Source organism: Passer domesticus, chromosome 17 (genome assembly GCF_036417665.1).
Source record: "Passer domesticus isolate bPasDom1 chromosome 17, bPasDom1.hap1, whole genome shotgun sequence".
Lineage (NCBI taxonomy): Eukaryota > Metazoa > Chordata > Aves > Passeriformes > Passeridae > Passer > Passer domesticus.
The window spans coordinates 13061305-13086458 of record NC_087490.1 but is presented as its reverse complement, the minus strand read 5'-3'; the positions used below and the strand labels follow the sequence as shown (position 1 = coordinate 13086458).

Here is a 25154-nt window from a genome sequence, read left to right as displayed (position 1 = left end):
CTGGGTGAAATGCAAACCATAAATCCAGTGGCACTTTATGATGATGAAACTCCTGCAGTTGTTGGCCAGGCTTGCAGGGGGAGCAGCCTGTGATGGATGTCCCAAAGTCAGAGCCCTTGCCTGAGGGGTGCAGCCTCCTCTGAGCCCCACACGGTCCTGGGGGCTCCCAAATCTCACCTGGGGCTGCCTCCCCTTTCCCTTCCTGCCTCCCTTTTCCTTCATGCCTCCCCTTTCCCTTCCTGCCTCCCTTTTCCCTTCCTGCCTCCCTTTCCCTTCCTGCCTCCCCTTTCCCTTCATGCCTCCCCTTTCCCTTCCTGCCTCCCTTTTCCCTTCCTGCCTCCCTTTCCCTTCCCGCCTCCCTTTTCCCTTCCCGCCTCCCTTTCCCTTCCCGCCTCCCCTTTCCCTTCCTGCCTCCCTTTTCCCTTCCCGCCTCCCCTTTCCCTTCCCGCCTCCCCTTTCCCTTCCTGCCTCCCTTTTCCTTCATGCCTCCCCTTTTCCTTCCTGCCTCCCTTTTCCCTTCCCACCTCCCTTTTCCTTCCCACCTCCCTTTTCCTTCATGCCTGCCTTGCTGTTTGTGCTTCTGCCACTGTTACCACATGCAAATGAGCATGCTGCTTCCCAGATGCAGATTTCATATTTATAGATGAAATACAGCCTGAAAAATCATATGTTAATTACATTCTGAGGGTGTAGCAGAATTTCTCACTTGAACATATTTTGTTTTGCTGGGAATAGCACAAATTCCAGATCAATATATTTATAGTTGAAGTTTAGTAATGAATGTATCAGGCTGCAGAAAAAGCTTTCTAATCATTACTATTACTAATCACTTACCATCAGCTCACTGCTTAGGCTTCTGTTCCACGTTGTGGATTTGTTTATTTGCTTTTAAAAACCTGTTTTTCTCAGAAGGCAACCAGTACTATTGGAAGGGGAGGGGGAGTGGCTGGGGATCAAAGCTGGTCAAGCAGGGCATCGGAATGAGCTGGCAGAGGAGATCTCTGAGAGGCTGAGGAACAGGACGCCCTGGAGTTGGCTCAGTAGTTGGAAAAGTCCTTTTTTATTCCCTGTGAAGGTCCCCTGCCATATGTGATGCTGGAAATGCACGTCCTGCAGTGGCCAAGAGAGGCAGCAGGGCCTTCCAGCTGCACTTCCATCCCCTGGCCCAGGACTCCAGGAATGGTTGGGGCAAATCTGCTCAGAAGGGAGTGCAGCAGGGCTGGGATTTGAATCTGGCTGCTTTTGCCCTTGGGGATTGCTATTGAAGGCTGAGCAGCCCCAGCACAGAACAAGGAGGGGAATTTGGCAGAAATCAATATACAACATTCAAACTGCTTTCTTGTTTACTGTTCCAGAACCTTGCAAAACATCAAAAACAGAGAGGAAAGCTTAAAATACATCATGAACTCCATTATTACAAAGAAAAGTCTGACACAACAGCCACTGGAGTCAACAGAAAACATTTCACAGGCTCTCCTTGGGGCAAGAGAGTCCATACAAAGCAAACAGGTTCCTAAGAACAAGTAGTTACAAATATACCTCTAATTTTTTATTTTTCCTCTAGATGCAAGTCCTTTGATGGCCAATTACAGACTCAAAGGTGTGTCCATAATCCCTGGGCTGACAGGGATGATCAGTGTGGACTTTAAGCAGGGATCAGTCTCACTTTCAGCCTGCTGCATTGTATTGAAATACATCCTGAAAAGCCACAAAAGAGAACAAACAGTACCAAAACACACAGTAAATTGAAAATACCTCCACACCCATCCCTTTTTACAGGTTTCATAAATCTTTCAATAAGTAAGTAAATCACAGAGGTACCAAAGGAACTGGCAAAGCAAGAGGTAGTTTATGTAACCAGCAGCTCTGGCACAGCTCTGGCACCTGGGCCGAGCTCTGCCCTGCTCCCAGGGGCAGAATGCAGGCTCAGGAGAGGGGCTGCAGGGCTCAGGGCAGCACAAACACCCAGTGCTCTCCCTCGGCCCAGCCCAGCCCTGTCCTGGCTGGCTGTGATCCCTGTGCTGCCTCGGGGATGGGCTGGAGGGGGCTCTGGGTCAGTGACTGACCCCTCTGCTCCTGCAGGCTCTGGGTCAGTGACTGACCCCTCTGCTCCTGCAGGCTCTGGGCTCAGTGACTGACCCCTCTGCTCATGGAGGCTGTGGGGTCAGGAATTCATCTCCCTGCTTGTGGAGGCTCTGGGGTCAGTGATTTGTGATTTACCCCTCTGCTCCTGCAGCCTGGCTTTAGCAGCAGGTGTGGCTGTGACCTGGAGGTGCCCAGGGGCTGCAGTGGGGAGGGAGCTGTGCTGCAGGGCTGTGCTGCAGGGCTGGGGCTGCAGGGCTGTGCTGCAGGGCTGGGCTGCAGGGCTGGGCTGCAGGGCTGGGGCTGCAGGGCTGGGGCTGCAGGGCTGGGCTGCAGGGCTGGGGCTGCAGTGGGGAGGGAGCTGTGCTGCAGGGCTGGGGCTGCAGGGCTGGGCTGCAGGGCTGGGCTGCAGGGCTGGGCTGCAGGGCTGTGCTGCAGGGCTGGGCTGCAGGGCTGGGCTGCAGGGCTGGGCTGCAGTGGGCAGAGAGCTGTGCCCCAGAACATCCCCTGTGAGCTCTGTGTGCCAGGGCTGGCCTGCCCTGGGAGGCCTCAGGGCAGCAGACACCCGGGCCCTGCTGCAGGGCTGGCACCTCCTGCTGCCCCAGCCAGCCTGCTCGGGGCTGTCCAAACAGAGTCTGACTGTTTTTCTAGGAAGAACCCAAGAGAAACCCAAAGCCAATCACATTTCCATCATTAAAGTGCTCTGCTGGCTCTCAGCTGCAGCCTGCCAAGTCACTGGAGTCTCTGCACAAGATTCTGGTAGGTTTTCCTTTCCCCTTCCCAGGAATGATGCTTCTTCACGTACTCTTTGGCCCTGCTTACAATTTCCTTTTCCATAATGGGGTCATTCATTAAACTCTTGGACAGCGCAACAAACTCCTAAAAAAATGAAAAAAGAAGCAGTTAAACTTTCTTTGAAAAGGTCCTGATGACACTGCAATAGCTGGTACCTGTCCAACTGTGAGCCACTGTATGAAGCTGTCCTAAGGAACTTTTCAAGGTCAAGTACCATACTTTATCTATAAAAATGATCAATAAATAATAAAGTTATTATTTTACACAGCCCACCAACTAAGACATTAAAAATCAAAGACAATTCACATTTAATGACTCAAAAATTGTCTGCCTGCCTGTTCTGCATGGAGGACAACTGGCATCAGATGTTTGATCTCAGCTCAGCTAAACTTTTACCTCATTGCTGCTGCACCTTCAGAATTTTATGGTAAAACAAAAAAGTCCCAACACAAACCCAGTGTGAGGTAGGAGCAGGCATGCAGCACCTGGGCAGGTGCAGATGCAGCAGGGTTGGCTCAACAAACCAAAAACCCCCCACATATTCCCTTTAACTTCACTGGGCAAAACACCAGAGCTCCAAGATCACAACTGTCCTCTGCCTGCTCTCTGCCTCTCAGTTACTTCTAGGCAAGGGAAATTGGGAGCTTCAAACACGTGGAAGGAGATCTGATGTCTGAGCTAATCTGTTCTGAGCAGCTGCTCTCATTTTCCATCCAGAGGCAGCTTCCAGTGCTTCAGCTTGATTACAAATGTGCTCAGATGTGTGCAAGGCTGGGCCTTGGCTCAGCTCAGCAAGCAGACAGCTCTGTGGCACTGGGAAATGAAGGTAATGGATTACCACACAACTGGTAGTGCAGTGGGGACAGGGGACAAGGAGGGTGGGAGGAGGAGACCCATTATTTACATTATTTACATTATTTACATTATTTACATTATTTACTGGCAGCTGAGACCAGAGTTCATATCAACAGCAGGTTAAGGAGACAACTATCCTTGAAAATCCAAGCACAGAGTGTCTGAACACCTCCACAGCTATAAAATCTTTGGTTGAACTTTGGGTTTTTTGGATGAGTTTGCTGCTGCAGTGCACAGTGCAGTGTGAGCCCTGGGCCACAGCGATGGGGAAATGCTGAACAGGGATCAGCACTGCCTGGGCTGCTCCTGACAGGACAATCAGCAGGAAAACCAAACAGCCAGAGCCACGGGTCACTGTGCAGGGTTGGAATGAGGAGATTTCCATGCACACAGGTGAGCAGTGACCTGCTGCACAGCAGAGCAGTGCTGCTGGTGAGCTGAGCCCTGCAGGAGCCCAGCTGTGCCCACCCTCAGCTCCTGGGGCATTCAGTGAAGGCATTTCAGCCTTCCCTGGGGCTTCTGTCAGAGCTCACCCAGCTCCACTGACACCCCAGGGAAGGGGGGAAAGGCTCACCCGACTTGTGCTGCCTTCACCCAATTGCCTGGACAATCACAGTAATAAATACTGCTCACACTCAACACATCCCCAACTAATTCTATGCTCCTGTGGAGGATTTTATTTAAAGTAATGTTTAAAAGTAATTTATGTAAATTACCTACGAGCAGAAGCAGCAATGTAACATTTCTTGACAGGTAGTCCTATTAGCATTCTTTTAAATTGTGGATATGGAGGACAAAAACTTGGAAACATGTAAATGATAGAAGAAATGAGATCCTTATTCACAGTTACAATACTCAGGGCTGAGGATAATTTCAGGAAAAAAAAGCCAAACTGAGTCCAAAGCATAAAATTTGAGAAAATGCAGGAGAGAGAAAAAGCAAATGGAAAAATAGCAGGAGGTGGTGAGTAAGGACTCCTCATCCTCCTCCTCCTCCTCCAGTGTGACCCCCCGGGCACCTGCAATCCCCCGGGAGCCCGTGGGGGATGCACTGTGACTGGTGTGGGCTGTGCCTCGTCCCTCGGAGCGCTGCCTGGCTCCGGGTGCTCAGGGTAAGTTCATTGCTCAGGTGGCCCCAGCTACAGGGGCTGGCACGCAGCTGAGGTGTGTGCCAAGTCTGCTCTGGCAGCACGCAGACTGCACAGCCCCGAGCTCTGCCAGGAAATGCAGATTGCAGCTTGCTGTACAAACTACAGGGAGGTAACATCTGCAGAGCTGTCCTGCTGTGGCTGTGACATTTGCACAAATATTCATGCACTCCCTTATTCTGCTGTAGCTTCAGTTTTGGTGAGAGGGGTCAAATTCCCAAATTGCCTTTCAGTTATAGAAGCTAAGGGCATGACTGCAGCAGCCCGGGTGAAGGAGGTGATCTCTGCCTGGGGCCATCCATCCTTCTAACAAACCTTTGTTCCCACCCAGGAGGGGGTATAATTAATATAAATAATATATATATATATTTTTTTTTAAATATATATGTGTAATATATAGAACATATATAATATATATAAGTATATCTAATATATAAAATTATATCATATATAAAATTATATCATATATAAAAATTATATAATATATTATATAACACATATATACTATAAATAATATAATATGACATTATAATAATATGTAATAAAATAATATAAAATATAAAAATTATACATGTATCTAGAGAGAGTAATAATATATATATTAATATATATGTGCAGATGGCAGCAGAAGCCAGTGCAAGGCTCAGCTGTAAGTCACAACCCAGAGAAATGGGAGCAAATCATCTCCTGTACACCCAGAAGCACTCTCCCACCTGCCCTTTCCATGGGAATGCTCCACCACAGGCCTTTTTCAACAGCAACATCCAGAATACACTTTTCTCCTGCTAAATTGACCAATCATCCCTAAAGAAAATGTCAGCTCCTCTGTGTAGTACCTAAAATAAATCCTGTAATATTTTGCAGAGACACAGAAACACAGGTATCCTGGAGATAAAGCTGGAAAATGAGGGCACTGAGAAAAAAAGGATGAAGAATTCCTCAATTACCACGAGAGCTGCACGGGTGCCACAGCTCACACATAATGAAAACAAGATGCATGGTTAATATATCATCTGTATAATGAAATTAGGTCTGCAGTTAGAGCAGCTCAGAGCAGCTCCAGCAGACAGAAGCCGACTCTCCAGCAGCAGCCCTGGCCCCGGGTGTGTGGGCAGTGCCAGGCACCTGCAGGAGCTGTGTGAGCCCCGAGCTGGTGTGAGCCCAGAGCTGGTGTGAGCCCAGAGCTGGTGTGAGCCCTGTGCTGGTGTGAGCCCAGAGCTGGTGTGAGCCCAGTGCTGGTGTGAGCCCTGTGCTGGTGTGAGCCCTGTGCTGGTGTGAGCCCTGTGCTGGTGTGAGCCCTGTGCTGGTGTGAGCCCAGAGCTGGTGTGAGCCCAGAGCTGGTGTGAGCCCAGTGCTGGTGTGAGCCCAGAGCTGGTGTGAGCCCAGAGCTGGTGTGAGCCCTGTGCTGGTGTGAGCCCAGAGCTGGTGTGAGCCCAGAGCTGGTGTGAGCCCTGTGCTGGTGTGAGCCCTGTGCTGGTGTGAGCCCAGAGCTGGTGTGAGCCCTGTGCTGGTGTGAGCCCAGTGCTGGTGTGAGCCCAGAGCTGGTGTGAGCCCAGAGCTGGTGTGAGCCCAGAGCTGGTGTGAGCCCTGTGCTGGTGTGAGCCCAGAGCTGGTGTGAGCCCAGAGCTGGTGTGAGCCCTGTGCTGGTGTGAGCCCTGTGCTGGTGTGAGCCCTGTGCTGGTGTGAGCCCAGAGCTGGTGTGAGCCCTGTGCTGGTGTGAGCCCTGTGCTGGTGTGAGCCCAGAGCTGGTGTGAGCCCTGTGCTGGTGTGAGCCCAGAGCTGGTGTGAGCCCTGTGCTGGTGTGAGCCCAGTGCTGGTGTGAGCCCAGTGCTGGTGTGAGCCCTGTGCTGGTGTGACCCAGTGCTGGTGTGAGCCCAGAGCTGGTGTGAGCCCTGTGCTGGTGTGAGCCCAGAGCTGGTGTGAGCCCAGAGCTGGTGTGAGCCCAGAGCTGGTGTGAGCCCAGAGCTGGTGTGAGCCCTGTGCTGGTGTGAGCCCAGAGCTGGTGTGAGCCCAGAGCTGGTGTGAGCCCTGTGCTGGTGTGAGCCCTGTGCTGGTGTGAGCCCTGTGCTGGTGTGACCCAGTGCTGGTGTGAGCCCTGTGCTGGTGTGAGCCCTGTGCTGGTGTGAGCCCAGAGCTGGTGTGAGCCCAGAGCTGGTGTGAGCCCTGTGCTGGTGTGAGCCCTGTGCTGGTGTGAGCCCAGAGCTGGTGTGAGCCCTGTGCTGGTGTGAGCCCAGAGCTGGTGTGAGCCCAGAGCTGGTGTGAGCCCAGAGCTGGTGTGAGCCCAGAGCTGGTGTGAGCCCTGTGCTGGTGTGAGCCCAGAGCTGGTGTGAGCCCTGTGCTGGTGTGAGCCCAGAGCTGGTGTGAGCCCTGTGCTGGTGTGAGCCCAGAGCTGGTGTGAGCCCAGAGCTGGTGTGAGCCCAGAGCTGGTGTGAGCCCTGTGCTGGTGTGAGCCCAGAGCTGGTGTGAGCCCAGAGCTGGTGTGAGCCCAGAGCTGGTGTGAGCCCTGTGCTGGTGTGAGCCCTGTGCTGGTGTGAGCCCTGTGCTGGTGTGAGCCCAGAGCTGGTGTGAGCCCAGTGCTGGTGTGAGCCCTGTGCTGGTGTGAGCCCAGTGCTGGTGTGAGCCCAGAGCTGGTGTGAGCCCAGAGCTGGTGTGAGCCCTGTGCTGGTGTGAGCCCAGAGCTGGTGTGAGCCCAGTGCTGGTGTGAGCCCTGTGCTGGTGTGAGCCCAGTGCTGGTGTGAGCCCTGTGCTGGTGTGAGCCCAGAGCTGGTGTGAGCCCTGTGCTGGTGTGAGCCCTGTGCTGGTGTGAGCCCAGAGCTGGTGTGAGCCCTGTGCTGGTGTGAGCCCAGAGCTGGTGTGAGCCCAGAGCTGGTGTGAGCCCAGTGCTGGTGTGAGCCCTGTGCTGGTGTGAGCCCTGTGCTGGTGTGAGCCCTGTGCTGGTGTGAGCCCAGAGCTGGTGTGAGCCCTGTGCTGGTGTGAGCCCTGTGCTGGCCCTGCCACAGGCCCACAGGTTTGCTCTGGGGTAGGGACCCAGCTCTGGAGCCCGGGGCTGCTGCCAGCCCTGCACACCCCCACAGGGGCTGGCCAGCCCAGCTCCATCCACCCCTGCCCCTCCTTGGTGCCTTGGACGTTTATTGGCTCCTTCTCTTTGTTTAGGTCCTTCTGTGAGCTTTTACAGACATGGCAGAGAGAATTCTGAAGCCCAGCCTGCTGATAACTTTTTGTGCCTTCCCTTTTAACTCAGCTTTGCATTATTTATTGCCCTGGTTTATCTCTTACTTTTTTTACTTCAGGTCCCATTAACTCAGTGTCAAATATTCCATAAACTTGCAAATTCAAGCAGCAGCAGGATCAGCCCGTGATTTAAGAGTGATGTGCACAGAAATGTGCACAGAAATGTGCACAAAAGGCTCCAGGGCTTTCCCTCCCACATTAACTGTTTCCATCTGGGTGCTGCCTCCATGACTGGCAGGGCTTTTCCTGTTTCCAGCCAAACACAAATGGTTAAGGATGGCTACAGTGAGACACAACGTTTCCTGCTTTCCTGGAAGCCACAAAAGCTCACTTCCAGCAAGAAGAAAGCCAGCAGCTCTCACCATTTAAAACAATTCTCACTGCGTAATGCTCAATTAATATCCCTCCAATTTGCTTTCAAAAGGCAGCAGGCAGAACTGCTCCTACCCAAGGCACTGCAAAGCTGTCCCTGCTCAGGTCAGAAACAACTGAAAACAAGCAATAATTTCTGTCCTGTGACCCAGCCTGTGTCCTCACAACCAAACTCAGCAAGGAAAATTCCTTTTCTAACCCACCAAACTTCCCTCAGCTTTGGTGGTCCAGATTCTTGCAGCCAGACAGACTTGACAGATTCTCCCAAGCACCTAGACACAATTCTAATCCTTTTGTAGATTAAAGGCATTTTCCTCACTAACTTGATGCATCTGAGGGCACAGCAGAAAAGATACTTAAGGTGTCAAAGTAGTCAAAGTAAAAAAAAAACCAAAAATTTCTTACCAGAACGTTTTCCAGTCCCAGCTCACTCAGCCCAATCTTCTGAGGTCACATTCTAAGTGCCATGGGCACTGTCCTTTGTCCCAACAATTAAAATGTCTTCTAACTTAATTGCATTTCTTTGATCTCATGTGACTCTCAACCTCTGGCAGGCTGTGTGCAGTGGCTTAAAACTGCATTTGACATGGTTTGGGGAGATAAGGAACACGAGCAAAGGGTCACTTTATCTCCAAAGCCCTGAGTGCTGAGGTTGGCATCCTGAGCTCCTCTGCATGAAGGAAGTTCAACATCTCTGCAGTGGGATTGGGGCATTCCCCTGCAAACAAGGCTTGTCCTGACCCATTTCCAGCTCACACATCAAGTGACAGCCATAAAGCATGGAAGGGTTTTCACTATCTGAGCTGCAGGTGCTGCTTTGCAGGGGCAGGGGATGTCACCTTCCCTCCTCGGGTGCTGCACAAACTTGGCTGATTCCACTGCAAACGTTTCACCTGCCAGCTCACAGGTAAATGGTGCTGCAAGTCCTCACCCCACAGAGATCCTGACAGAAAAACAGCAAAAAGGGGCAGCAGCAGGGTGGGGCTCAGATCTCTGGCATGGCACGGTGCAGAGAAGGGAGCTCAGGCAAAAGGGGTTCACAGAAAGTGAAATGACAGTGGTCTGGACACGCTGGCAGCCTGTGGCTCCTGCCCTGCTCTGACCAGTCCTGCAGTCCTCAGCCCTGTGCCCTGAGCCCCTGAGACCGGGAGAAATCTGAGCCCCAGGGTGAACTGCAGCAGGTTTTTACTGGGTCTCAGATCCCAAATAAAGTCCCACCCCTGGGAGGTGGGAGGGATGCTTGGGGACCACAGGAGAGGCTCATGCAGGGAAGTGTGATGAGACTGGGCCTGGTATTAATAATGCATTGCAACTCCAAGGCCAGTGCAGGCAGAGTGTGAGGAAACACAGAATGTACCAGCACTGGCACCAGGAGAGCTCTCCCTGTTCAGCAGGGTTGTGTGGCCTGGAAGTCTGGAGGAGCTGGAAGTCAGAGAGATTTTTTTTCAGGTAATACATGTACTGAAGTTATCAAAGAAATATTTTGGGTTTTGTAGATACCACTGGAAAAACTGAATATTCCAGAAAGAAACAGAACCATGCTTGAATTGGAAGAGTTTTTCTATTAAAAACTTCTTCAAAACCAACCAAGAAGATTCACCTTCCAAAACCACAACTTGACAGGATGCATTAACCACACAGTCCACAAAGTAAATAAATAAGTTCTCTACTTTGCAAAATTATCAAAAGTTGTATTCTAGTATGCTTTTTTAATCTCGAGTTGGATAAAACTCTGAGGGAATCTTTTTCTGAGATCATTTTCCATGGCACACATGAATATGTAACAGCAAAGCCCTAATGCAGGAAAATATGCTGCAATGAAAACTTCCAGCATTTCAATATGGGTAGTGTTCCCTCTCTTCCCACTCTTATTTAACTTCCCTGAGACTTCATCCTAACACTTCGCTTAATTTTATCATTAATTTCTCTGACTGAGCAGTATCTTGCCTCTAAAAATACTTCCCATTAGCACTGACTGCAGAAGTGACAGAAAATGTGTCATCTGGAACTGCGGGCTCGTTCTCCTGTGAGCTCCAGCGTGGCTCACACCAGTTCCCCTGCAGACATTCCTGCAAGGGAAAGCTGAGCGCCCAGAGCATCTCCTGCAGGGTTTGGTCGTGGAGCCTGCGGAGCAGCAAGTGGGGCTCGCAGAAACCTTCGGCAAGGCTGACACCTAGGACGAGCTCCCTGAACTGCAGAGGAGGGCAGGCAGCTCCGGAGGCACAGCTGGGGGGAAAGGCACCCAGAGGTTTTCTTACCTGGGGAGTTGAAAAGAGCAGCCCTGTTTCCTTGTGCTTTACTATGGCAGCGTTCCCAGGAATGTCCCTTGCCAGCACTGGAATTTCTAAATCCATTGCCTAGAGGAATATAGAAAAAAAGGATTTTTCTGTATTTCTGTAGTTTCTAAGGATTTGTGGATTTTGAGGTGCTAACAACGGCAATTTTAAAAGGAAAAGCAGAAACAACTAGACAATTTTTTACTAAGAAAAGCAGAAACCCCAACTTCTTTCCCACCTCTCCAGATTTTTAATTGAAAAATTAAATGTATCAATTTCAGGCTGTGCCAAGCCCCTTGACAGAGCACAGCTGCACTCTGAGGGGTGCAGACCTGGGCCCTCAGCTCTGCTGGGCTTTGAGCACTGCTGCTGAGCCGGGGAGCCTGGACACCACTGCCTGTACCAGCAGAAATATTCACATTGTGCCATTATCACCCTGTGGAATGAGCAGGAAATTCCCTCCCCCAAATCTGCTCCATACTGATTCCCTGCCACTCCAGAGTCAATGCAGTTTTAATTGCTGTCATTACAGTCCTGCGTGAGGAGCAATTCTGCTTCAGTCCACACAGCAAGGAAACAAAACTCCAAGGAGAAAACCGTGATTTTTTATAGTTTGTACAAAACTGAAGAGACAATAGCCAGGCTAATAAGGCACAGGAAGGGACTGCTGGGACCTAGCAACATATTTTAATAATTTAAAACACCAAGAAAAGCCCTGTTTAAATCACCACTGCAGGTGTATTAGTGTGACCATAGCATTTCCATAGCCCTGGCACAAACCTCTGCTTTGCAGCAGTTAGTGCTAAAAATAACAACCCTTAATGACAAAACCTGTTCTACACTTTGTATCAGAAACCTCCAGATTATCTGGGGTCACTCAGACACGGTAATGACCCTCCAGGGCTGGTGATTGATGGAAGCTGAGCACCACGTTTAAATTTAATTTTCTGTCATTTCCAAACTCTGGAGGGAAAGACATTTGTTCTGTGTGACTTGGAGGGCAGGAACTGCTACACAGGAAAATCTTCAGGTCCCACAGCACAGGTACCAGTGAATTAGAGCTGCTGAGAGGCACAACAGATGGCCAAATGCTTCAGATGCAGGGCTGCCTCCGTGCCACTGGCCTCCACCAAATGGATTGGGCTGTAAATAATTACTGCAAGAAGTGCCTTCAAATTTAATTTAGATACTTCGACTATTTTCGAGCAGTAAAAAGAACCATTTGCATTGTTGAAAATATGTATAATTTACTGAGCTGGCTTCCAGGAATAATAGCATCAAGCAGCATTTTAGTCCACTGGCCATCTGTTTTGTTGCATTATTTTGGCTGCAGATGTGTTTGCTGCTGCTGCAGGAGGATGCAGGGTGTAAACTGAGGCTGGGGGGACGTTCCCCAGTAAAGATCTCCCCAGCAATGCAAGTGCAGGCTGTATTTACCACTCTGCCTTCTGGACTGCCCTCATTGCCTCCCTTCTAGCCTATGCATCTTCTTGCTGCCTCTTCAATTTTATTGCTTTACAGCATCCCTCCATCCCTAGTTTTTTTATTTTTATCACTTTCTCTGGCTGTTATTCCAGGCTGCTGGTGCTGCACACGTTGGGCAAGAGTGGATTGTGCCTCACAGCACAGCAGAGTCTGTCCAGCTTCCTTTTCTACAATTTTAAATTGGCTTATTTTGGTAAAAACATAAGAATGTAAGTTTTTACAGCAGCTGGAATACTCCTGAGAGCTCAGAAAGGGGCTCCAGTGGAAGGGTGCTGGACTCCAAACCCTGCTGGTAGCAGGAACAGGGGAACACAGAAACCCTTCAGCAGTGGAGCCTCTTCCACCACTGCACAGCTCCTGAGCCCTCAGAGCTGAGATGCATTTTTAATGGCTGCTCTAATGTTCTGTTTTCTCCTCTTCAAATGCCAAACACAAACAGATCAGTTACAGTCAAATCTCAGAGATCTCAGACCCAGCTGACAGAGCAATTAGTGATGGCTCCTGGCTCTTCCAGACCTCCAGGCAGGTGGAACTAGATGGGATTATATATTTATCTCATTTATCTAAGATATATTTATCTCACTCTGAAATGCTGTTTACAGATTCATGACCTTGTTAAGTGTTGAACTTTGAGGACAATCAGAGTTGCATTTCCAAACTCCAGCCTGTTTTCTCCAGCCTAGGCCCAGAAGATTTCCATGCAGAGTTTTCTGCCTTATTATCTAACAATAAAGATAATTATACAGGTAACTCAGGAGCTGGCCCTTCCTGCTGCTGGCCATCCCAGGAGAGAACTCTGTGCTGGACTGCACTTCCAGGGACAGAGGTGTTCTCAGCAGGGTGTTTTGTTAGCATGTCTCAAATCCACCGAGCAAACACACAAATCCCAAACCCTCTGGAATGTGCACCAGCGTCCTGTCAGCCCTGAGCTGGCCCGGTGTGCACCAGGGTGAGCACACGGGCACATGCTGTTCTGGGGTGGGCATGCACTGCAGTGCCATTTGGGGTGGAAATACACTGCAGTGGCATTTGGGGTGGAAATACACTGCAGTGGCATTTGGGGTGGAAATGCACTGCAGTGGCATTTGGGGTGGAAATGCACTGCTGTGCCATTTGGGGTGGAAATACACTGCAGTGGCATTTGGGGTGGAAATGCACTGCAGTGGTATTTGGGGTGGACATGCACTGCTGTGCCATTTGGGGTGGACATGCACTGCTGTGCCATTTGGGGTGGAAATGCACTGCAGTGGCATTTGGGGTGGGCATGCACTGCTGCTGTCTCAGCAGCACCTGCCCCTCCTCATTCTCACAATGCTCCCTTGGTTCTCACCCTGAGGACTCTCAGACGAGTGGAAGTGCAGCTCTTTAGAAGCAGAAAGGGAGGCTCGTTGATGTTACACAACCGTGTACAAATGGTGTGATAATTTCTGTGATCACGATGCACCAACATTCCGCACCCACCAAACAAATGAAACAATGAAAGCCCAAAGAACTTCCACTTCAAGTACACTTATTTTTTTTCTGAGAAAGCACTTGACGCTAAGCAGTGCCCCACTTTGACAGGTATGAAATAAAACTGGTTATTAATTTTCAATACTGATGGCAAAAGGATTAACTGAGCGTGTCATTCATTCATTAATCATTTCAGAATTAAATAACCGAATACAGCTCTTAGATTGCTTTTTGAAGGGATGTAAAAATAAATGAAAGTCCATTCTAGCAACATTATAAGGAAGTGGGTGTTGAATCAAGCCCAGTGACAACCCCGGGAAATCAGAATGATTTCTGCATCTCAGGTCTGCACTGTTAATTTAGAAGGGTTGATAAAATTACTTTCTATCCTTTAAAAATAAATAGAGAAAGCATAACAAACTGTCAGTTCAAGGGAAGAAAACCTTAATTGCTAACACTGGCAAAAAGAAATACTTTAGTTTTGCCTTCAGTAGCTTTGAAATATGGACATGAAACGCTGACGGCATCTCCAGGGACAGAAGTGCTTTCAGACCGAGGTGACCCCCCCGAGTGCCCCAGGAAGGTGGCATTACCTCCAGGATGGCAGCAGACATGCCCTCGGAGATGGAGCTGTTCACCAGGGCCAGGCAGCTCCTGAGAGCAGCGTGCAGCTCCTGCTGGGGCAGCTCCTGCAGCACGTGCACCCCGGGGGCCCTGCAGCAACACAGCCAGAGCTGAGCAGGGCCCAGGGAGCTGCTGGGGCCCTTCCCGGGGAGGGGGGAGCAGGCTGCAGGGCTCGGGGGTCCCACCCTGGGGCCATGGGGCTGTCCCACCCCTGGGGACCATTGGATGTCCCATCCTAGCTGTGCCCAGAGCCATGGGGCTGTCCCATCCTAGCTGTGCCCAGGGCCATTGTGTGTCCCACCCTGGCTGTGCTCACTGCCATGGGGAAGTCCCACCCTGGCTGTGCCCAGAACTCGGGGTGTCCCACCCTGGCTGTGCCTAGGGCCATGGGGATGTCCCCACCCCTGGGGACCATAGAGATGTCCCCACCCTGGCTGTGCCCAGGGCTCAGGGCTGTCCCTGCCCGTGGCTGGGAGGTGGAACTGGGGCATCCTGCAGCCAACCCAAACCCTCCCGCGGTTCTGTCACTGATAAATCTGAACCAGAGTCAGTCAGATGTGATTTAACCCAAACCACCAATACACTGCCATTCTAAGCCTTTCAGTGTCTGGGATGCCAGGGCTGGGACTGTCCCAGTGATCCCAGCAGCCTTGTCACACACTCAGCTGTGCATGGGCATTCCTTTGTAAATGCACAGTTGAAAAGGGGCAGCAGCTGCCTTCCTTCAGCAGAGAGCAGGCTTAACGTGAACTTCTTACCTTTTAACTCTCTCCTCGACTTCACTGGTGAAAAGTGGATCCACCTGGACAGGAGCACACAGAGGTCAGGGGCACTGCAGCTCCTGCTTGAAACACATCTCTCAGCAGAGATCAGAGGGCTCAGCCCCAGCTCTGGAGCAGGGGGCAGGAGGAAAGCCATGGGCAAAAAACCCAGAAGCAGCTCTGAGAGGAAGCTGAATGCTTCAAACAAAACTTTAAAGTTTGGTGGCCTCGACTTTTCTTTAAGTTTCATAAGCTCCTATTCTTGGATATGGAGCTGCTGAAAATTAGCTGCTGTTCCAAATTTCATTACAGAAATGAACAAAAGGAAAGCTGCAGTGGTGAAAGTTTTACATAACACAGGCCTCAGTCCTGCAGCTTTACCTCGACTGCACCATCTGAGACAGCCAAGCACAGAAAACACAGGGAATAGGATGTAATCTCATGGCAGCAAATAGATCACCTCATGGGAGTAAAGCAGGAAATAGAGTGGGGGCCTTTGTTCTTTCTCTTCTTAATTAATATACTCTTACTGAATGGGCTTTTAATATTCACAATAAAAATTACATGCTTCATAGACGGTGGCACTGATTTTCTTAAGATTCTTGTGGTTTGAGAAGCAATGTGAATAAGAAGAGACAGCTAAATACCAACAGAGCTCAGATGTATTTTTTTCCTTTAGAAATATTTTAGTTCCATGAGAGAAATACACTCTGAAATGTTTTAAGGAGGTTCAGCCCTTGATCCAGCCTGTGCACTGCCACTGGGTTATTTCTGCTCTGTAAAGACATTAGCTTGTGAAAAGTGAAGCAAATTTAAATAGACGACTGAAATGTTTATAAAATCCTCACTGGAGGCAGCAAGTGCATCTTTTGACTCTGAAGCACAGCTTCATTACACCTGCTCTAGATTTGCCTTCCACACCAGTTCACTTCCAAATCATTTTGTGTATTAGCGTGGAATAGCCCAGATAAAATAAAAATGTAAAAACAGCTTTTAACAATAAAATCCTATGTCCCCAAATTTGCAAAGAACAAAACTGAATGAGAAAAGAGAGAAATTGTTCTTATTTGCCCATTGAGAGTCTATTTGGTTTTTTTTTTGTAAAGCAAATTGCCTGCAAGTTTTCAGGCTCACGTGGAGATGAATCAGAGATGAGACTGATACAGAGGGAACACATCACCCAGATGAGCCAGGGAAGCTTTTAGCCCCTTCTAGCAGCAGGGAGAGTTTGTTTCCCAGACACAGCTGCCTCCTCAGGCCTTTGCCCTGCCTGAAGCAAGGCTGCAGGCTGCCTCTCCGAGCCCTGCGCTGCAGGATCCACGTGGAGAACTCTGATTTCCTTCTCAAAAACCCTGCTATTACTTCTGGAACTTTAGCACAAAGTTCCACAGAAGCAGAAGAATCAGGACAGAGGCAGAACTTTAAGATTATTCTGAGATGGGAATGTATAAAAAACCCTCAGTTTGTCCCAGGCTTTCGTGCTATGAGGTTCTAAATGGCAAAGGAGCTGGGCTGGGTGTGTGAGCTCCAGCTCTGCCCTTGCTTGGTGTCAGACAGAGCTGAACCTCATTTTGCTGGAGCTGCTCAAGGTGCCTGAGCCCAGCAGTGGCACCCGAGCCCAGGTGGGATGGAACAAGGACCCCGTGCTCCAAGGGACCAGGAGGTGACAGCAGCACCTGCAGCCCCCTCACAGCACTGAAATCCTCACCAGCAATGTGGGAAAGAACTCCCCCAGGGCAACTGCTGCCTTTCAGCATTGGACAGGCTCATTTCTTGGTTATTCCTACTGAAATGGGCACTGCTGATAGTTGATTTTAGCAGTGTGTGAGTGTCTTAAACCCCACAGGTGTAGCAGCAGAGGCCAAGAGTGGGATCTTTGATGGATGTTCTGTTCAGGTCTCCTCCCTGTGCCGGACTGAAGCAGGGAGGAGCAGGGCTGGGCTGCTCAGGGTCTGCTCCTGGCAAAGCCTGGGAGCTGCTGGGAGTGCAGGAGCCTCCACTGACAGCCCTGGAACTCTGGCAGCACTGCCCAGCTCAGCCCTGCTGGGAGCAGCTTTGCAAGGGCTGGGGCTTCTATCTCCAGCAGAAATCCTCACTGGTAATGAGGATTGGTAAACTCCTCAGTGAGGGTTGGAAACCTCACTGGTAATGAGGATTGGTAAACTCCTCAGTGAGGTTGGACACCTCTTTGGTAATGAGGTAATTGGTAAACTCCAATAGACCCAGGCTCAGTTTGGAGGAGAGCTGAGGCATCTCAGACGAGGCAAATGGAAATGTTTAGAAATAAAAATTACAGCTGCAACTTACTGCAGGTCCAATAATGCCCAGATGGACACTGGGATCCTTTCTGTGCCAGTCTGAAACAGAAGAGGAACAACTGTTTTATTAACAAAAATTATCACTTTTTAAATCAATGTAAATAGCTCCATGATTAAAGAAGAACTAGACAAATATTCTGTTGCTACTTAAAAGACTGCCTGTGCACCAGATTCCATGCTCAGCCCTCACACTGCTCCTCAGAATTCAAATATTAGCATATCTGAAAGTTAGTGTTTAGCCTTTCTGCTTCATGCAATCTCTTCTGACTCAAGGGTTATTTAACTAAGCTCAGATATTAATTTTGAATCACTCAAGAGAACAATGCTCTGTATAATGCAGTGATTCTGGCCACTGAGCCAAAATTACTTGAATATTTTCCTGTGTAAAGGAACAAGTGGAAGTAACTGCAGCCATTACAATCATTACCCAGTAATATGCACAAGAGACATCTGCTGCTTTTTAACCCCAGAATAAACCACTGCACTCGCTGCACACTGCATTTGTTCCTCAGCATCACGAGGCTTCAAGGGTTACAAAAGTCAGTGGAACAGTGCAGGATGAATTTCCAGCCCAGAATGATTTTACAGACACAAACACAGCCTGACAAAATATTCCCTTCTGTGACTCTGAGGGAACTTCAGCCTAGTCTGAGCGCTGAGCCAGAACAATGGGTGGTAAAATTTGTTTGCAGCTTCAATGGCATTAATTAGCACACATGCAAATCAATGTAACAGCCACGGGACAGCAAGATAAAAAAGTTATTTTGAAGTAGATGATCTTTTCTTTTGTCTTCCATCAATACTGCATGTAACAGCAAAACAGTTTTCTCAGCAAGCAAAACCATCAAATATTGCTTTGATTTGAATGCTCTGTTATTCCCAGCAGGTTGGAAAAGACATGGCACAGAAATGATGTGCTGAACAGATCAATGGTTACATAAGAATTCCTTTTTCAAATGTAAATATATGATGATGTTTCCTGCAATGATAAAACAGCTCATGCCAAACTTATCAACGGTAGAAGAATGCACGGAGTGACAAACAAGAATATTCCAACAGGCAGAACTCACCTGAGAAAGCCTCCACCAAATACAGAGGGTCCTTGACTCTGCGGAGCCCACACACCAGGAGGAACAGATGCACCCTGCCCGTGGCTGCAGGGATGCCTGGGGAAATCATGGCACAGATAATTTCAGTGAGCAGCGAGGCAGGGGAAACCTGAGCACCCCAAACTGTTCCACGAACCAGCACACACAGTGGTAAAAGCAGTGAAGAGCGGATCATGAAAAATTACCAATATTCCCCATTTCCTGCTCTGCATCCTGGACTGAGGGTGTACATCATTTCTAGACACAGGGTTTATGTGCACAGGCAGTCAAGGGGCAGGACCTGGGGGAGCTCTGGTGCTGCTCCTGGACCCCAGAACCAGCTCTGGGCCCTGGCAGCTGCACAGCTCCAGGTGGCTCCCAGTGGTTTTATCCTAAAAAGAACTTTGCATCCATAATAACTCAGCACCTATTTCCAGATATGAGATTAGGTTGAGCAGTGCAGGTCTCACTCCTGATCTGACACTTTTTGTGGTTACAGGCCAGGGAATTCCTCATGGTTGTCAGCCCTGTATGCCAGCACTGCTACAGAACAGATAACTAGAAATGGAATTACTGCACAGCATTTATTTTACACTTACTGCTAAACACATATGGAAGATAACTTGGGGGAAAAAAACCTCAACACGGGAGCTTTTACCATGGAAATCTCAGCTCAGGAGTGTGCAGCTGTGCCAGGAAAGGGAGCTGTGCTGCAGGACCGTGCATGGCAGGACCATTCATCCAGGACACTGGACAAGGCTCACCGGGACGGGCTCTGCCAAAATGTCTTTGGTAAAACAGCACAAGTCAAAAGCTGCTGACTGTATCAAGCTGAAGGAATAAACACTAGAGGGCTCGAAGAGTTCACACTGAAGAAAGCAGTGTGGTGTCCCTCAGCCCAGCCCCGGGTGCAGCTCAGGGCACAGGGAGTGCCAGCCCAGGCAGCTCTGCCAGGCTCCCTGGGGACACCAGGGACACAGCAGGGCTCTGCTTGCACAGCACAGTTCTGCTTTTAAAATTCAGTCCACTTCAGGAGCACTGAAATTCCTGTCACAGGCTCATAGTGAGCCTGTTCCATTCAACTTAAACAACCCTGAGGTGTCAGAGGTGGCTGCAGAGACATGGTAAATAACACTTTACTGGTTATTGGACCCAGAAATCATTTGGTTGATAACACACAAACCTTTGGGCTGGAGAAGCCATTCCTCTGGCATTGGCACAGACCTGCAGCAGTGCTTTCATGTATGACAGACTCACACAAACAAACTACCAAAAAGTGTCACCAAAACTCAGACTGCACTGCAGCTACCCCCCAAGGCACAAACACCCATTTTAAATTATGGACTCACACTCACTGATGCTGAGCTCTGGCTGTTTAGAAACAGAACTTGGAGTTAGTTTTGTTGGAGCTGCCTGCAGCTCTGATTTCCACCAAAAGCCATTTGTCCCTGAGAGCAGCAGCTCCAGCACCTCTGTGCTGCCAGGACACTGAGGTGCAAGGGCTGCATCCCACCACAGCCACAGCTGGCTGAAAACTGCCCTTTGAAAAGGACCTTTTTGCTTTTTCCTTCAGCTTAAACCAGACTTCAGTGAATGTTTCTATCCTTGTGCCTTTTGCAGAGGCAATAAGATATTACCAGCTCGTGTGATTGTGAAATGGAAACACATCAGTGTGGCACCATCAGTGATTTTCTGTTGTGCTCTACAGACCTTCAGAGAACAACACCAAGTCCACATTATTTAGGCTTATTTGTCCATTTCTGGGTTTGTTCAGAAACAAAACCTAAGCCATGATGAGATGGTGAGGGGGAATAACCTTATTTTCTTTCCTGGTTACATTGACCCACAGCAGGTCTTTTGAAAATATTCCATTTATCCATCTCCTAGCACCTGGCAGCATTGACTGCTGTCCTTGAAAAGGAAATCCATGGGTTTATGGCTGAGGTTTCTGTCTTTAAGACAATGATTTTATTTTCTTAAGCATGAAACAGATACATTTGTCCAGCTGCAGCACCAATCTGTGCCACTCCAACCCTTCCAATTCATGGCCTCTGTGGAGTCCATCTCCCTGCACACTGAGGAAATCCTTCCAGGAGCTCCTGCAGCCCCTGGCACCTGGGTTTGGGTTTGTGCTGCCCAGCTGAGAGCCCAGAGCAGCCTCTGTGGGGCTGCAGCAGCAGCAGCAGCTCCTCTGCCCAGCCTGGGCTCTGCTCACACAGCCTGGAGCAGCAGCAGCCCAGCTGGGCCTTCCTCCTGTCACCTCAAACAGGTCATTCAGACAATCTGAATTCATTCCAGCCTTCATTCCTGTGCTGTGCCACCTCCCAGAGGTGGGAAGGGGCAGGAACTCCATCCAGGGCTCAGCCTGCATCCACAGCCTGCTGGGAGCCACTGCTGGGGCTGCTGATGGGCTGCTGAGGACACAGAGGTTACAGGAACCCGAAAACTTCCAGGGACAGGCTACTAATCCAGAGAAATTAGACTGCAAAATTCTCAATCAAGTCTTCTCTCCCCTGTTTCTCATTATTTCTAACAGATCAGACAACAGAAAAGCTCTGCACTTCCAGATCAGTTAAATAAACTCAGTTTATTGCTGCTATCACACAGTTTTTACTACACTCAGCTCTGTAAGTGCACAAACTTTTACTGTTCAGTTTTTCTTACGTGGGTCTCTGTTTCCAGCACAGCTTCAGGAAAATCTAATGCCTCTGTAAAACCCTGCCTGTGCCATGACAGGTGAAGTAAACTTCTCAAGCTCAGAGAACAGCCCTGCCACGAAGCAGAAATGACAGGAGAGTTGAAAAACCAAACTACAAAAGCATATAAATAAAACATATAGCACGTTTCATTTGCTGGTGCAATAAGCATGTGATGACCCCATGGCTCCACAGCACCGTGGCAGCGGCTCTGAGCCCTGGCTGTTGGCTAAACAAAGATTTCTCAGTCTGGTAGAGCAGGCTTTGTGAGTTATCTGCATCTTCTCATCACATGCTGTTTGCTGGGGTCTGATCTCAGCCCCCTGCACTGAAATCAAAAGCAGTTTTCATCCTGCACTGATGACTTCAGGCCTGGTTGGTCAGAAGCTGCTCAGCCCCAGCCCTGAGCTGCTGGAGAAGATCAGCCTCAGCTTCCTCACTGTCTTACACTGCCCTGTCATTTCTGCCAGTGCTGCCAGCACAAGGCTGAACTCCCCTGCCTCCCCTGAGTCTACAGACAGGGCTTCTGAAATTGCTGAAAAACCAAAGGGATTGTGCTGCATGTGGATCCCTGCCATGCAAGGTCCCAGAAAACCAGTCTGATCATCTGCTCTGACCTGACACAGGCAGCAAACCTTCCCTGAGCAGCTGAGGCACCCACAGGCTGAAGGTGCTGGCTCCTGCAGCTGGAACCTGCACGGGCCAGCTTGCTGCTGTGGCTGCTGCTGCCCAGCCTCTCATCCACAGCAGGCTGTGAAGCTGGCTGTCAGCCACAATGCAAATTAACTCCAAAAGCCCTTTTTTGGTAGATTTAGCCAGGGAATGCTGGCTAGCCAGCCCCTGGAGGTTCTGCAGCTAGGAGACAGCAATAACCCCACACCACCACCTCTGCAGCTCCCAGGTGTGCTGCTGAGACTGTGAAAAAACATCAATTCCATGACTCTGGTACTGAGATTGCACTGCACCATAATGATAATAACGGCAAAAACCTTCCACAGCACTGCTGCCATTTGTGCCAGGCAATTGATATTTACATTGGCACCCAAACCAGCAAAGGCAGTGCACACAAAGCTGGCATTCCTCAGACTTTGGTTTAGCACCACTCAGATTTGGGGGCTGGAGGTCTCCCACCACAAGGTGCATTTGGTGCATTCTGCCACTCACTCAAAGCCACCACTAAGTTCTTTTTGAAGCCATTAAATTGATTTAAAGAGGCTGTTCAGGTATTGGTGTCATATTTACAGTGAGCAAATGCTCCCTCTGACTGGAAAAACATCAGTACAGAGAATATTCACAGGAAATCTGTTCTGTGAAGGAAAGTCTGGAAGCATTCTGAAGAGCCAGTTTCATTAGAGAGAACAGCCTGGCACCCTGAGCTCCAAGGGTGTTTGGCAGAGGTGCCCCAGCCGAATTCAAACTGCACTGAGGGCTGAACTGCTCCCTGCACTCTGCCCCGGGGATCCTGAATTTCACAAATGCCCAAGGGCTCTGCTAAAGATACAGCCAAGGGCTACCTGGAGAAGTATTTCTCCCCAAAAAATCACCAAGTGCCTTTAAACATGGAGTAGAACTTCATGAAAAAAGCCTTTTAAAAACCACAAATGCCATGAGCTGGAGGATTCTGGGCAGCTTCCTCTGCATTAAAGCTCAGGGTCTCTTCAGGAAGCCCTCACTGCTAAAATCCCATCCTGAGCCAAACTGCCTCCTGGTGCTGAGGGTTTTCTTCTGATTGCTCCAAGTTTAGTAGAATTTTAAACACTTTGCAACTGCAAATGCCCAGAAAAAAAGCAATTCACTGAGAACCCCTAATTAGCCCCTGGAAAGCACAAAGGTACAGCCAGAAGCCTGAGTCTGTGTGCAACATTAAAAGAAGTGGAAATTGTAGGCTGCCACCAGAGATGGACATAGGCACCAGGCAAAGAAGATAAATGAGATGAAACAGTCATAAAAACAATACTGAATAATCTGATGCCAGTTTTCAAGTTATTATTTAATAGGGCACAGATGTTAGAGTCACATTTTAGTTTGCTTTCCATGTACATTATGAATTATTTTGCACTTTTGCATTAGCACACATTAGGCAAAAAACTGTCTCTAATACATTAGAAATTCCCTTCAGGGGGAGCTTCCCCCCCTCAATCTGCTGACTGCTCATTTAATCACAAAATGGTTGCACAAGGGATCAAATCAACACTAAGGCCGTGCTAGCAAGTGACAAATCATTGCACTTCAGAAAATTATTAATCGTAGTGGCACTGTGCTTGTGGGCTGTGATTTGCTGAGAACAGAATAACCCCACGATGCTCAGTTTCAATTGGCACTGCTCTGACTAATGGCACACAGCTCCTGGGGGGATGAAGGCTCTGAGGATCCACCTGCAGCACAGGAGCAGGCTGGGGAATGCCAAACTGAAACGTTCCCCAGGCTGAGATGCCTGCAAATCACCTTTCTGGGGGGAGAGGAGGTGATGAAAGACTGCCAGGATCAGAACTGGGGCAGACCCTGCTCTGGTGGCAGCACAGACAGCTCCAGCTGCAGAGAGCCAAAGCCAGCTCCTCTCCCCCGGAGGGCTGCAGGCAGCCCCAGCTGGGACAGAGCAAACTCAGGATCTGCTGGGCCCCAGCTGGGACAGAGCAAAGCTCAGGATCTGCTGGGCTCCCCCAGGCTGGGACAGAGCAAAGCTCAGGATCTGCTGGGCTCCCCAGGGACAGAGCAAACTCAGGATCTGCTGGGCCCCAGCTGGGACAGAGCAAACTCAGGATCTGCTGGGCTCCCCAGGGACAGAGCAAAGCTCAGGATCTGCTGGGCTCCAGCTGGGACAGAGCAAAGCTCAGGATCTGCTGGGCTCCCCAGGGACAGAGCAAAGCTCAGGATCTGCTGGGCTCCCCCAGGCTGGGACAGAGCAAAGCTCAGGATCTGCTGGGCTCCCCAGGGACAGAGCAAACTCAGGATCTGCTGGGCCCCAGCTGGGACAGAGCAAACTCAGGATCTGCTGGGCTCCCCAGGGACAGAGCAAAGCTCAGGATCTGCTGGGCTCCCCCAGGCTGGGACAGAGCAAACTCAGGATCTGCTGGGCTCCCCAGGGACAGAGCAAAGCTCAGAATCTGCTGGGCTCCAGCTGGGACAGAGCAAAGCTCAGAATCTGCTGGGCTCCCCAGGGACAGAGCAAACTCAGGATCTGCTGGGCCCCAGCTGGGACAGAGCAAAGCTCAGGATCTGCTGGGCTCCCCCAGGCTGGGACAGAGCAAACTCAGGATCTGCTGGGCTCCCCAGCTGGGACAGAGCAAACTCAGGATCTGCTGGGCTCCCCAGGCTGGGACAGAGCAAAGCTCAGGATCTGCTGGGCTCCCCAGGGACAGAGCAAACTCAGGATCTGCTGGGCTCCCCCAGGCTGGGACAGAGCAAAGCTCAGGATCTGCTGGGCTGCTCCAGGGACAGAGCAAAGCTCAGGATCTGCTGGGCTCCAGCTGGGACAGAGCAAAGCTCAGGATCTGCTGGGCTCCCCAGGGACAGAGCAAACTCAGGATCTGCTGGGCCCCAGCTGGGACAGAGCAAAGCTCAGGATCTGCTGGGCTGCTCCAGGGACAGAGCAAACTCAGGATCTGCTGGCTCCTCTTGGAGCTCCAGACACGGCCCCAGGCTGGGAGCACTCTGGTGCAGCTCGCCCTGCCAGAGCAGAATCAGAGCCACGCTGGCACCTGGGTGGTCCAGGCTCATCCCATGGACATTCTGCCATTTCCCATACCATTAAAGCACTTCATTGCATCACTAGTTCAACTCTAAGTTTCTTTCATCGTTGACACCTACCAGGAACAAACACAGTGAATCAAGGGGGGAAATGAGTTTTACCTGCATTTTGTAGAAATCTGGACCAGTCAAATGTTTCACTGGGTGTAGTCTTGATTCCTGTGTAAAAAAAGAGAGTTCCGTGTTAAATGTGCCCTGGCTGGCTGAGCTGTGGCTCCTGAAGGC

At 49.9% G+C, this 25154-nt stretch overlaps 1 protein-coding gene across 2 annotated transcripts in view; it reads right to left on the bottom strand.

The window, feature by feature from the left end:
• Window positions 1-1325: 1325 nt before the first annotated feature.
• Window positions 1326-25154, bottom strand: part of GLT1D1 (glycosyltransferase 1 domain containing 1) — a 39951-nt gene continuing 16122 nt past the window's right edge. For both annotated transcript variants that reach the window (XM_064392885.1, XM_064392884.1), the window contains exons 6-12: window positions 25032-25088; window positions 18469-18564; window positions 17388-17437; window positions 15078-15121; window positions 14289-14409; window positions 10741-10839; window positions 1326-2961 (exon numbers count right to left, since the gene is read on the bottom strand). In XM_064392885.1, coding sequence (XP_064248955.1) covers window positions 2815-2961; window positions 10741-10839; window positions 14289-14409; window positions 15078-15121; window positions 17388-17437; window positions 18469-18564; window positions 25032-25088 — 614 coding nt within the window. In that variant the 3' untranslated portion in view covers window positions 1326-2814. The remainder of the gene's footprint in view (window positions 2962-10740; window positions 10840-14288; window positions 14410-15077; window positions 15122-17387; window positions 17438-18468; window positions 18565-25031; window positions 25089-25154) is intronic.